At 36.7% G+C, this 14,028-nt stretch overlaps 1 protein-coding gene across 2 annotated transcripts in view; it reads right to left on the reverse strand.

Annotated features, from left to right (window-relative positions):
• The window catches only part of SRBD1 (S1 RNA binding domain 1), a 122,359-nt gene that overhangs the window by 38,791 nt on the left and 69,540 nt on the right, over positions 1–14,028 (reverse strand). For both annotated transcript variants that reach the window (XM_036381335.1, XM_036381336.2), the window contains exon 17: positions 11,159–11,241. In XM_036381335.1, coding sequence (XP_036237228.1) covers positions 11,159–11,241 — 83 coding nt within the window. The remainder of the gene's footprint in view (positions 1–11,158; positions 11,242–14,028) is intronic.

Below are 14,028 nucleotides of genomic sequence, written 5' to 3' on the forward strand. Positions count from 1 at the left end.
AAAAAAAAGAAAAAAGAAAAGAGGTCCTCCTGGCAAACTTGAAATATTAGACTGAAAAGCTGCCTCTCTCATTCCGGAAGACTTCTGGCCCCCTCTACTCAAAGTCATTTATGAAGGGCAGTCAGCTGTGGGCAACAGGGCCACCCACACAAGTGCTCATTATGCCCTTTGGAACTGTAAAGAGATGCCCTTCTGTCCACGACTATACAGAAAACAAAACAACATTCCAAAGTAAGGCAACTAAGGAAATTTCTGAGTGCAACACGAGTAATGAATCCTACAAACATCTCAAGCAACACAAGGCAGGTGGAAAAACAGAGCTTCTTAGCCCAAGGCTTTGTAATATATAGTTATGTTCTCCATGGAGCTAAATTTTTCTACTACTGATGAGATTTCAGTGGCCCTGTTATCCTAATGTATGCTATGAAACAGGTTTTTTTGCTTTTGGAGAAATAAATCACATATGTCCACAGACATCAGTTTTCTGGAAGACTGAATATAATTTTAGAATCATCACCATCAGCTGGTTGACAGCAATAAAGACAACATTCACTTTAAATAACCCTGAATTATATACAGTTGAGTAAATTAGAATTTGTTTTGCTTTAAGGTCTTCCAAAGTTGAAGCCAACATGCTGAACAAAAATATTAAACTATCTATAACCCTGTGTCAACATATGATGCTACTGGGAATGGTAAGTGAATTAATTTTCCAAGGAAAATTAATTACTTATGACTTACAGTTGTAAAAGCAAACAACGTAACTCTGGATTAGGGCACATTAATTTCTGTTTGGAGTAGCAATTAAATTAATTTCATATAATTCATGGTATGTAATGGAAAGCAGAACAAAGATGAAATCTTAGACAATGACTGACACAGAAAAAAGTGTATATTTATGTTCCTGATACAAAAATAAAGGTCACAGATATTAATCACTGTCTAGCGAAACACGATTTTAGTTTCTAAAATGATTTTTTCAAAACTGTTTGTTAAGATAAGTGTTATTAGCAAGATAAAAATCTAAAAAGCAACAAATTACAAAACATCAGAGAAATCTGGCATGCTACATTGTCTCAGTGAAAAAAGACTACAGCTTTCAGTGATGTCACAAAATTATCATGAGGAACAGCAACACTAACTTAAATTCCTCCTGCATTAATTTAAGTTCATCTTACTTCTTGCTATTCAAGAGGGAGAAAGGTTTAATCATGGGTCCAATATTAAAACAAATATGTACATTAACATATTGTATGAATCAGTATTTATCAGTTACTTACATTTTATAGTAAACAGCTAATGAGAAAAATTAATGCATAGCCTAATTAAACATATGAAAGAATTCTTTCAGCATTCCATAATTTGGTATTTGTTAAAACTACATAAAAATAATTATTTTATGAATTTCATTGCAAAACATCAAGTTCTTACTTTATTTAATACCAACCAATGAAACCATATATATTAGCAAATCATTTATGGTTTTAAAATATCATAAGAATTTTAACTGCCACTTCTGTTCTCCTACTGAAAGAGAGCACAAATTTATTGCTCATTTCAGACTTTTGGGTATCAAATCAACAGCTGCTGTGCTACAAACGCACATGGAATCACTCAAAAACATGATAGTATTAGTATTTTTCCTTATGAGTCAAATGAATATACTGTTAATTCATGAAACCAAAACGACAGATGACCACTGCACAGCAAGCAGTGACTATGGAATTCCAGCAACAAATAATATTTACATTTGCACTGTTTAAACTGGCCCCCGCACATACTCAAAGCAAGTGATTCACATCCCTACTGACACTTCTACCTGACTTCAGACACTAAAGAGATTTTTTTATTATTGTAATAGTTTGAACAATTTGATCATTATAATATTTATATTAAAATCTGAATACAATTAGTAATAAAACACCTTAGAAATTAATTTACTTCAGATAAAAGATAGCTGACCCTGAAACACAAATTCACAAACACAACCAGCTCATAATGGGTACAGGTAATGCCATAAGTAATCTGCAGCTCTGTTTTTTATGGTAGTATTTTAAACACTGTCTCAAAAATGTGAAGAACTTTAGTTATGAAAATTTAACAGAAACCCAGATGAAAGGAGCTGAACAATTCTTCAGTGCTAAACTTGCATATTTTCACTTAAAGTTATTAAACACTTGAAATGTAAACAGGAAACCCAACAGCATCTCATACATTACAGAAGCTGTTCAATCAAAATACTTTTACAATACTTTTACTTCATCATCATCTTTTCTGTTTCAGCTTTTAGTCAACCAAGTCAAAACAAGTTTTTGCAATCCAATGCACAGAGAAGCCATATCAAGCTGAGCTGCAGGATACCAGCCTCACAATTCCCATTTGGCTCCTCTTGCCACTTGGCTCCCCCATCAGAACAGTCTTTCAAAAAGTTTAATATGCCTGGTGGATCTTCACTCAGGTGGTCAGCCTATGTTTGAATTAGCTCTGCCCAAATACATTTACAAAACTGGGAGAAAAAAATCAAACTGAAATATGAAGCAGGCTTGCAGCCAGGATACCCTACATCTGGGCAATTTGCTCACAATTTTCAATGTGCTGCTTCTATAGAGGTCTGGAAGTAAACAACCTTTACACCTATTTTCCATGAACAATAACACATCTCACTTTAACCCTATTACAGCATGAATCACAAGTCTGTTGTCATATGGTGACAAAAAACTTCCTAACAAACTTCTGCCAAGAGAACTGGTAATTAAGCAATCAGAAACAAACTGACAGGGAGGGCAAATCTGTCCAGCAGCTGTTTCCTATCAACACCCTTAGATCATCCCACCTCAGTACACTAACACTTCTGGAGCTTCCCCACTTTTCCTACAACCTCAGCAGCTCTGTAAAAGCCCACATATGCAGGTACAAACTCTCTAACAACGAACAGCAGCAGTGTGAGAGGGGGATTATTAGCAGTAATGTCTAAAATTTACCTGCAGTTCAAGTTGCTTATAAAGGCACATCTCTGACAAGTGTTCAATTGCTGTCCACAGTGCATTTTTGGTGACAGCAGCAAAAGGAGATGCAGTCCATGGGCAGCTCCATGAGTGACATGTGCAGATGGAGTGATACCACTGTGCTCTTGCACTCTTTGTAAATACACATGCACACATTTTGCTTCATTTCCTTAAAGGGGCAGCATCTCACTTCATTGAGCTGGCATGTTTTCCTGGAGATGCCAGTAAATACAGTGCGCTAGCTAAAATAACTAAGAACACAACAGTAATTTCTTTCTATATCCCTTTGTTTTGTTGCAAATGGCTGTAATAGACTAGCAAAAGTTTATTGTGCTTTGCTGGCAGAACATTTGATTTCTCTTTGCCAGCCAGAGAATAGGTAGATGCAACCAGCGAGACTGCCAAGTTACAGGATACATAAACCACTCCTGGCAGTCAGCAGAACTGCTGCTGAAGATTAAATTACACAAACTTGCCAGAGGTGCAACTTACTTGGAAAGCATTCCTAAGTTTTGTGCACCTACTTCAGTAGGGTGGGGAAACATCCAAAACATTATGGGGTTATTACCTCTCCCTGGCAAAGCTGTCTGCAAAGACTTTGCTCCCATTGGATATCAGATGGCTTGGTTCACAGAGCTTTACTTTACAAAATGAAAAGCTCATAACTTACGCTAAAAATTATGTTGGGCAAAGAGCACATGTGATTTTTTTGCTTGCTTTCCTCACAGAGCTAATATTTCATCACTACTACAGGAAAATTAAGGATTCCATAACCTGTGCAGTGCTAAAAATCCTGTATTAAGCACAAACCTATTCACCAGCCTATATATCCATTTAAGTCAAGAAATAAATACACCTTTTTCCTAACTGACAAGACACTGGATTTTTGGACTGCTCCAAATATTTTATAGGTACAGCCACCACACCCTATTCCTCAAAAAGTTTTTGTAAATCTTAAAATCTTGAGTACTTCTCTCCCTCTTCCACAAATTTCAAGGCAAGCAATCACTTGCAGTATGCAGCAAGAACATTCAGCGACAATAATCTCTTTGCAGGAGACTACAGGTTCACAGGAGAGGTTTAAGTTTCCTTTATTGAAGAGCAGAGCTAAGAGCACAATGAAATACTATCCTGCATGTCCCTGTCTTTAAAGCCCCAGTGAGTTTATTCAGAGATGAGATTCAATACAGAAGCAGCCCAGAATTTGTCCAGTTACTTTTTTTTTTTTTAATTTACAATAATGGCAGCATAACCTATAGCCTATTTTAAAATTTATATAAGTATAGCTAATTTCTTTCATTTCAGATTCCAGTCCACTAGCATATCTCCTTTTATTAGTTTTATCAACTTAAGGTAGATCCATAACCAGCCAGCTGCCATACACTGCCAAAAAGGAATGATTTACATTTATTACTAAGTTGTTTGATTACTGCAAGATACACAACTCAGTGTTGGTATTCTCACCCTTAGACTTTGCTTTGTTTAAGCAAAGATTCTCTACAGGCAACCACTTCAATTTAAGTACGGAAAACCATAAACAAGCTCATGAAATTCCAATGTTATCCAAGGAGGTTCAGTTCTTTGCTGAACTGTATGTGTATATTCAGTGTAGTAATACAGAAGGAATGCTGAAGCCTTTTGTAGGCAGGCTGTTCAGCTGGGTGTTGAAACCTGCAACCTACAATTCTGACCAGCAAACAACATTCCTGCTGAACTGTGTTTCCACAGGAGCTATGTGAATCACACAAAATAAAGCACTGCTCACCTAATAAGACGTCCCATTTTTTTAATCAAAAAATGTAAGTTGAGAATCCACACAAACTTGTTTTAGTAAGCTTAATACAGCAAGCTCAAGTCTGAGGCTGTTTTGACAATCCCACCTCAGAGGTTTAAAAAAAGACACTCTTGCTCATCATGTCATCATACATGAGTGATTCTCCTATGCTATCCCAGTAACACATCTACTCATATACTCTATGGGTCAATCAAGAAAATCCCCCAAAATAAAGAAAGAAGTGGAATAAACTCTTAAATATTCAGTGAAAAACACACTCTTCTGAAAAACAATCAGTTCCAGTACTTTGCTTCACGCTATTAAATAAAAGTGTACTACATGAAGAAGATATACCCAAAATCAGATACCAAGAAGGATACAAGGTCTCATATATTTCACCATTTAAAATTGTGTATCTATTCTAAGGAAAAAAGAAGATAAAGGTTTTATCAAACCAAACACTGATTCTTTGTGATAACCAGTGTTTGGATTCTGACAACTCATTTGCAATCACTAGTAGTAGTTACCTCACAGCTTTTTTTTTATTAGAAGCTTTCTACTTAAACATAAATTTTCAAGTTTTCATTACTAGAGAAACAATACAAGATTTGCTTTACCCAAAGAAAGCTACTGAGTTCTGTTTGCTGGGGTTTTGTAAGAAGAGGCAAACAAATAAATACCTGCAGTGCAAGGGACAAGCCAGATTCTGTTGCAATAAAGACAACAGAAATAATGCAGAGAGTTTTTCAGCCCACAGCTGAATCAGGCTGAACCAACTACACCTGGTCATACTCCTGCACTTAGAAGTATCCCTGAGGTCCCCCCTTTTGATCCCTGTATTTCTAAAATGTTGCTATAGTTCAGCTCTCAGATATCTCCATTGCATCAAATATACAGTCAGATTGTCTCCAGCAAATAATATGCATGATGGGTGTTCACCAGAAAAATAAAATTTTAAGTAGTACTACTGTTGAAAGGGAGGTTAATAATGTCCCTCACAACAGGAGGGTTAATAGCCCTCCTGTTGCAGGGGGACCACCTGGAGGTAAAAAAAAAAATCTCAGCAGTGATGATGCCATCCACAGACATCTTTTGAGGGAGGAAGACAACTAAAGAATGCAACAAACAAGAAGAACAAACAACAAACAAGGGCTATGTGCAATTTCAGCCACATACAGGAGAGGCCACTAAGATCTCTCCACCACTGTCTATCAGTTGCCCCTCACTGGCCCTGAGACAAGGAAGGAAGAACCCAGGCAAGGATGGTCTGGAATATTAGTCAGCATTCTACACAGAATTCTAGGAGAAAGAAAAAAGCTCCTTCTTCTCCAACTGTGGATTTTAAAGTGGCTAATATCTGGTCTAACTAAAGAGAAAGTGTATCTGATTGAAAGCATTCTCTAAATTTGCACTGTCATTTACGAAAACATACTCATCTTCTCTGGGGGAAAAACTCAAGCCTAGAACTAAAATCAAATTGCAACTGAAACAATAAAACTTCCTGCAGGTAATAATCAAATGCAAAAGCAATGCACTCCAATAACTAGAAGACCATGGAAAGGAAGATGGATAGGAGGAACAAAAAGGAGTTTTCCAGATTCAGTTACAATCAGACACACTGATTAGGCTTTATGAAACGCTCTTTGATCAGGACCTTCCAGCATTTATAGAAAACAAACCAAGAATTAGCTCAACTTTTTTTTTTCTTGAGGAAATGCTACTGAAGAATATTGTTTACAAATTTCATTTATTTGATGCAAAATATTCCAGGTACATCTGTAATTAAGTATTCTCCCACCTCAGAGGTCACAGAACTACATATATTATCCCTTACATGCTTTGAGGATTCTAATTTTCCAAATGTTCAACAGTGAAGATGTTACCACACCCAAAAATAGATTATCAACAGATTTTTGGACCTCCAAAATTATAAAGACCAAATAGGATACTGCTTTTTCAAGATCAGTCATAGTGCACATTTTTTAATATTACACAGATCTTGTCAAAAATTCTAATTCTACAACACAGATCACATATTTTGTTCATAGACTACAGACGAGTTTGACCTCCATCTATCTCCTTCTCTCAAGGTTACTGGTTTTTTTAGGATCCAGGGATTTTGTACAACAAGTGAACATCAAAAGACCAACCAAACTTAACATATTCCTTAGCTCTATTTATAATTTCTCTGCCTTTTAACACAGATTCAGGTTTTGACATTTAAGAAGTATATTAATTTAATTCCCTTCTTTACTATGATGAAAATTTAGCCTAGTGCTTCTTTGCTCACCTCTGAAAAGTTGGGGTTTTGAGAGTAAAGTTTTTTTGTCTTATTAATTTTCTTTGCTCTGAAATTCAATTCCCTAACCACAATCTTTGTGAAGCAGCTTTGTTCTCAGCTCTTTTCTATATCTTCCAAGATCATTGCAACTGCAATGGTAATTCATCGCCAAAATTCAGTGTACAGCATAATAAAGTCTTGAGCCACTAACTGCTTCTCCCAGAATAGAAATTTAGCTTTGAACTGGCATGGGGAGGTGACAAGGCAAATATATTCTGTATCAGGCAGAATCTGGGCATCATCTTCATGTTCAACTACAGAAGAAATCATACTAATATGCCCTGAAGGTGATAAATTAATTTTGGCTAGGTTCCTGTCTGGGAGGAAAGAACAATTTTCCTAATGAGATAAAGATGAAGCAGGACAAGGACCTTTAGGCAATTGGAATTTAGTCTGAGAGAGGCTCTAATAAATCAGGTTGTGCTTCTCTTTGTTTAAGGAAATACCTGTTAGGAGATCTGGGGCCTGTTTATTTTTCTCTGACAAACTTGATTTTCTTGGCAGTGCGCAAACTCAGAATCATAAATTAAAATGAGAATAAAAGCAGGTGGCCAAGGTTCAATTCTTTTTTTCATCTAAAATAAGTAAACAAATCCCAGCTGATGGGACTCAATTTACACAGATCTCCTACTACTTGGAAACTTGCAATTCCATATCCAATGTATCCACACCCAAATGAGCAGATTTGCTTGGAAAAGTTGCATTAGAAAAACAAGAGAAAACCAATACTCTCACAAATGTGCACACTAAATACCAAGAGACCAGGAGGGATCGAAAATCCCATGGAAGTAGCAATTGGAGAAGATGCAGGCCCTTCACTCAGTTCTCTTTGTGTGGCACACACTCCACAGACTTTGGGCAAGTTCATATTGTTAGCAGAGGATTTAGCACATGAGCACTTTCCTGTAGCACTGCTATCACTGCTGACAGCAGCAGAGCACCTCCTGCCCAAAGGGGTCACTCAGCTGAACACATACTGTTCCTGCCTGTATCACAGTCTCATTACAAAAGCTACAGCCTTCATCAGGCAGAGTCTGCTTCACCAGTCTTTCACTTCAACCTCTGAGAAAAGACAAATTATTGTCTCTGCCACTGCCTTTCAAGCAGAGTAGTTTGGGACCTCTGGCTATCCTAAACTGACAGAGGCCCTGTCCCAAGTCAGTGAGGCTGCTGTGAAGGCAGCTGCCCCAGTTCCACTCCCCGGCAAGCTGTTCACTGCTGCCCCTCTGTTATGCCAAGTCAGGGCATCATGTAGCCATTACAAACACCACAAAAAAATTTGGGCATTTGGGCAGGAGTACCAGAAAAGGCAGGACCATCCCCTCAGGGAGTTTACTCTTTGATCAACACACAGTGAGTGTGCAACCATCCCTGGAGAAACCATCATGTTGCTTGTGCTATACCGCTTTCATGGTCATGGGCAGCAGCACAGTCTCAGCCTGCCTCTGCCTAATTGCTGACAGACTAATCACTATCCCTCTTTCAGGACAAGAATGCCAAAACCTGTATTTGTCAGATTTTAGATATCAATTTCAGGGTGTTTAAGAAAGGAAAGGTCATATTTAAATGCTAGGTTTAAAGTTACAGCAGCCTAAGAAAGCAACCACCTCTGTGAAAAGACTGCTGTATTTCTGATCTAGACTGTGCATTGCACATTTCATCACAGAAATTAATAAAAAGCTGCAGCCAGCATTTTGGTTATAAATTAAAATGCAATAAAACCTTTCAAGTTGCCTTGGATATTATAAAATTCTGTACCTGAAATACTCTTTATCTGAGGGATTCTATCAGCCATTACTCTGGGATTCCCTGTACAACAAAACAACTTTTTCCATGCCTGTCCTCTGAGACACCAGCAAGTGGCTGTCTCTCTAAAAGACAAAACAGAAAAGCTTAATTCCTCTTCTCCTCCCATTCCCTTCCTGTGCCACAAGAGAGCTGTCATGCCCAGAGGGCAGCAAACCTTCTGACTTTGTTTTCAAGAGTGCAAATTTGCTTTCAGTAATGCTGCTAAGATCCAGCACTTGAGAAATTTATGTATCTTTGAACAAGCACACTCTAGCTGCTGTGGTGATTCTTATGAATTCCAACAGGACGCGTATCTACCTCACAGGTTTATTCAAACCATGACAAAAATTAAAAATGCATATAGCTGGGAATGACCAGTATTTGAGGTTTACCTCTATTATCCTAGGCTTCTCAGATTTATTTTGCTGAAACTTTATCTAACCAATTTGGACAATAAAAAATAACACAGTTGGGCATTTACTCACAACACACCTGTAGTGGATCAAGAAGCTTCTCTGGAAGGGCCAGGAACACGGCTCTTACCCTGCTCTCAATGAATGAAAGGTAAATGACACTTGCTTCAGTCCCTGAGACTGCAGTGCACTGCCACAATATTGTGCACTGCAACATTCATCTCATAGTATAATGATCCCAAAATCATATGACCACCACCAATTCCATGTCTTTTTGCTTTAGATGGATGCTTGTACAATGTCCACATGGGCTACAGGAGATGGTATGCATTTCAATCAGTATCTCCTAGACACACCAATGCAAGCTACTAATACTTAAGAATTCACAGTATACTGCAAATAGTAAAATATTCCATCTTGGAACTATTGTTTAAAAAAATCAATCAACTTCTCTAAATGCTAACCCAGCATTTCAAGGTTATTTTTTTAATACTTCGTTCCTTAAAGCAAGGATGAACAAAAATCTGTATCACTTCCCATGATTTTTGTTTCAACATATCACTGCTACTGTTATAAATTAAAGCCCTGGGTCTCCACAAGTAGGGGAATCAACTGCACTTCAGACTGAAGCTCATCTTTTTGCCAGATGACCATACCCATATTTATAGCTGCCACCATTAAAGTACATTTTTACTGAAATCTGGATACATATGTTAAAGAAATCTACAATGTTTCAGCTCTTCAATACAATTTCCCTCAAAGAGTATGGTATAATTGATACCAAAAGATTATTTAAGTTAGGTTTACCAATAAGTTTGCAGTTAGCAAGCAACATTAATATGTTCTATCATCGGCGGTAAAACAAGAAGGACTTACAAAAGCAGTTCTGAATTCTACTTTAACCAACTAAAACGCTGACCCTCAGTTCTGTAAAAACAAAACAGGGCATACATTTGTTGGAAGATTTTCTTAATATCTTCTCTTTGTTACACCACCTTTAGCAGTGGCAGCAAGGGGTTCTAGGCTGCTAATTGCATTCTATCCCATTAATGCTCAGAAGCTGACCTGTAAGAACAGGTCCAGAAAGTTCTATGCTTTCTGTCCTGAATTCTGCTGTAGTCACACAAATTTACTCCTATTCTATAGTTTCAAATATACAGAGAAAAGCATCTGCCATATTTTCTGGGGTTTTTTTGTTTGTTTCTTTATTTGGTAGGACATCAGCACATGCATAAATGCTTTCCTGAATCTATGCCAATATGCTGTAAAATGACAATAACTTCTGTACCACTTCCTAACATCATGCTCTTTGTAAAGAAACTTGGAAAGTAAAAGTTTCTTCTCAGAAATAACCTACAAAAATGTATAAAAATCACAATTGTCAAACATTTTCCAATTCAGCTTTACTAAATAAAAGGCTTCAAAACAAACCCTTTTATTACAAATTTCTAAAAAGGAATGCACCTAATAGTACAAATTAATGGCTTCTAAATGGAGGATCAATATCTCATTGTATTTTACACAAAGAGCTAAAACCCCATTGCTGTAACAATACAGAAAAAGAGAAAGGTTTACAGATCAGGTTACCTGTCTGATTTGATGTTTTTAATAGACTATACATCTGGCTACAGCCATTTCAGAGTCTCAATCACAATCATTAAAAGTAGAGATTAAAAAAAGGCAGTTTATGACTTCTAAGCATTTACTACCATTCCATCAAAACTGAAAACATGTTTTAAAGGAGACATAACCAGTTGACAACTATAAAGCAGCATATTGGTGTTGCTCTATATCATGACAGATTGACTTAGATTAAATGATACAGGTATTATCTTACCTGATACATTCCAACTCCTATGTGTTTGGGCTCGATTTTCACTAGCTCAGCTAATGGGTCCTGGACACGTCTAGCTATTGAAACTGAAAAACAGAATTAGAAAATAGCTATCACTTTTCTCTGAAAAACCTGAATCATGTAATTGCTTTTGCTAAGGTGTTTTGGGTCTTTTTACATCTTCTATGCATTTAATTTTTTTTTAACCTGGAAATAGTCAATACTACAGCAGAATCCTTTTTCATTGCTAGACAAAGACATCACATGTACATTAATCAAATTTTTTATTTGAGTAATTCCAGCAAAGACTTGGGGACATTTTAAACTGCAATCATGACATTTAAAAAGTTTTTCTGAGCCACAGAGTTAATAAATAAAACTGTCACCACTCTATTTTTCCCTTTGTATTCATACTAAATGCACATGTAACATTTAACATTAAACTCTGTAAGAACCTTTAACCTGAAATCACAGATATGAAGAAACAAATAAACACTTTAAAAAAATAACAGTATCTGTTCACAGACTTACTGAATACTTAAAGTATTTCCTCAGGTATGTATCAGATATTTATATATTTATCTAATTCAACCATAAAATTCAGTGCTCACTTCAAAAATGGTTTTTGGATTTTACTAATCTAATCTGCACACCAAACCACATCAATTTGCAATCTGTCACCCTTATAACCCCATTAAGAAAAACAAAAGCAATTTCCAACGTTTCTGATGCCATTAAGAGCATATAGGAAGAACCTTTGGTCTTCTAAATCCAAATGTTGAATCAAGACTGCATTTTTGAAGGCAGTATTTATTGAGAAACCAATTGCTTACCAAAAATCTCAGAAGAAAAATCATACTTCCAAACATCAATTCATAAACTTGGTCTGATTCTGCAGATATTGTGTTGCATTCAGTATTTGAAACTGTGCTTCTTCCCACAGTTATAAAACTAGTGGAGTTCTATCTACCAGTATTCCATTTATAAACTTTTTTCCTCCTGACTTAAGACGAAACAGGTTAGCTGGCTCTTAATGTTCATTCTACTTAGTGAAGTAAACGCTAATGAAAAACAGAAGTGTTTAGAGGTATTCAAAAAATCATTCCAAATAAGGACAAAAGATTCTAAAAAAACCCAAACAAACAAGTAAAACACTAAACTCCAAGAATCCCACAAAGAACAAAGCCCAAAAGAAAAAATACCCAACAAAACAAAAACATGCCAACTCAAAAATTCAAAACAAAACAAACCTCTCCAAAAATAAAAAAAATCCAAACATAACAATGCCCAACCTTATTGCCAAGGCTCTTTTTTCTACCACATGCACTTGTGAGATAAGTGCAATAACAAAAGTGGGACCAAAGAAAGCTAAGGGCCTTTAAAAGCTATGTCCACAATCAACCCTACAGCACATCTGTCATTTCAAGAGTGTTTTACATTTAAATACATTTTTAAGCAAATCAGGAGAGATTTAGAGGAAGAACAGACCGGAGTCAGGAGTAAATATATATATGCACAGTGGTTTGGTCAACAACACACATAATGCTAAGAAAGGAATACTTAAAGTATATCTGGTGTTCACCAGCTGATTTCAACATACACGTATGTGTATGAAAACATTAACATGGTTTTAATTATTATATAATTATCATATATATAAAATAACCTATAAGCCCCTTTACTGCATCACAGCAGTAATGTATTCATTCACAGAGGTGTTTAGGTTGGACACACTTCTGGAGAACACAGGCTGCCTTCTCTAACAGCCCTGCTGAAACAGGGTTTGCTACAGCAGGTTGTCCCAGATGATGTCCAGCTGGGTGGAGACTTGACAACCTGTCTGGTCAATCCATTCCAGTGTTGGGCCACCCTAACAATAGATAAATGTTTTCTTGTGTCCAGATTGAATTTGCTGTGTTCCAATCTGTGCCCATTGCCTCTTGTCTTAACAGTGGGCTCTACTGAGAAGGGTCTGCTGCTCTCCTTCCTTCCCTCTCATCAGGTACTTAAAACCCTTTTCAAGATTCCCCTGAGCCTCCTCTAGGCAGAGCATTTCCAGTTTTTTTTTTGTTTTGTTTTTCCTTGTATGAAAGGTGCCCCAGTCCTTAACCATCCTTACAGCTTAACTTAATTAGCAACCATCACTACTGCAGGGTGTTAAAGGCTTGACAGCATTTCAGAAAAGGACTTGACTAAACATTTGTACTTGAAGCCAAAACAGTAGCCAGAGATATGCAGGCTCCTCAAACCACAACTGCAAAGTTTATCAATTAAATGTTGCACTAGAGACTTCACTTTTAAAGATTTGCACTGCTAAATGTACAGTTAACATGAAGTTCACTGCTCGGTCATGCAGGAGTTTTCATATCCTTTAATATCCATTTTAACATGCTGACAAAGGCAGTTTGCTAGCTAGGCTCAGAAAGCACTGTGCTGGTGACATCTGATATGCCTGCTTCTCTGATAGAGAAGTCCTGAATTCAAAGACAATCACGTATGCCTTCTTCAAAAAAAAACCCCACAAAGTTAATCAGTGTAAGTACACTAGTTATAACTTACACCAGTACAGCTCACTGCCAAAATGCTTTCCTATAACCATAATTCATATTAATTACTTTGAAATAGTAGTAACCCACCACCTGACAGAAAAAAGTGAAACAAAACACCAATGAAAGTAGTATTGATCCAAACCAGGAAACACATACAACGATGTATTTCTTCTGAATGCACTGATGCTTATGCATAGAGACTATATTTGTCCTTCAGCAACCATCATTAAACTCAGCTTCTTTAATACCCATAGAGTGTTTTAGAGAACTTTTTTTATAGTTCTACCTAATGGCAAAAGTTACATTTTAGATAAGCTGAGAGCA

Source organism: Molothrus ater, chromosome 3 (genome assembly GCF_012460135.2).
Source record: "Molothrus ater isolate BHLD 08-10-18 breed brown headed cowbird chromosome 3, BPBGC_Mater_1.1, whole genome shotgun sequence".
Classification (NCBI taxonomy): Eukaryota; Metazoa; Chordata; class Aves; order Passeriformes; family Icteridae; genus Molothrus; species Molothrus ater.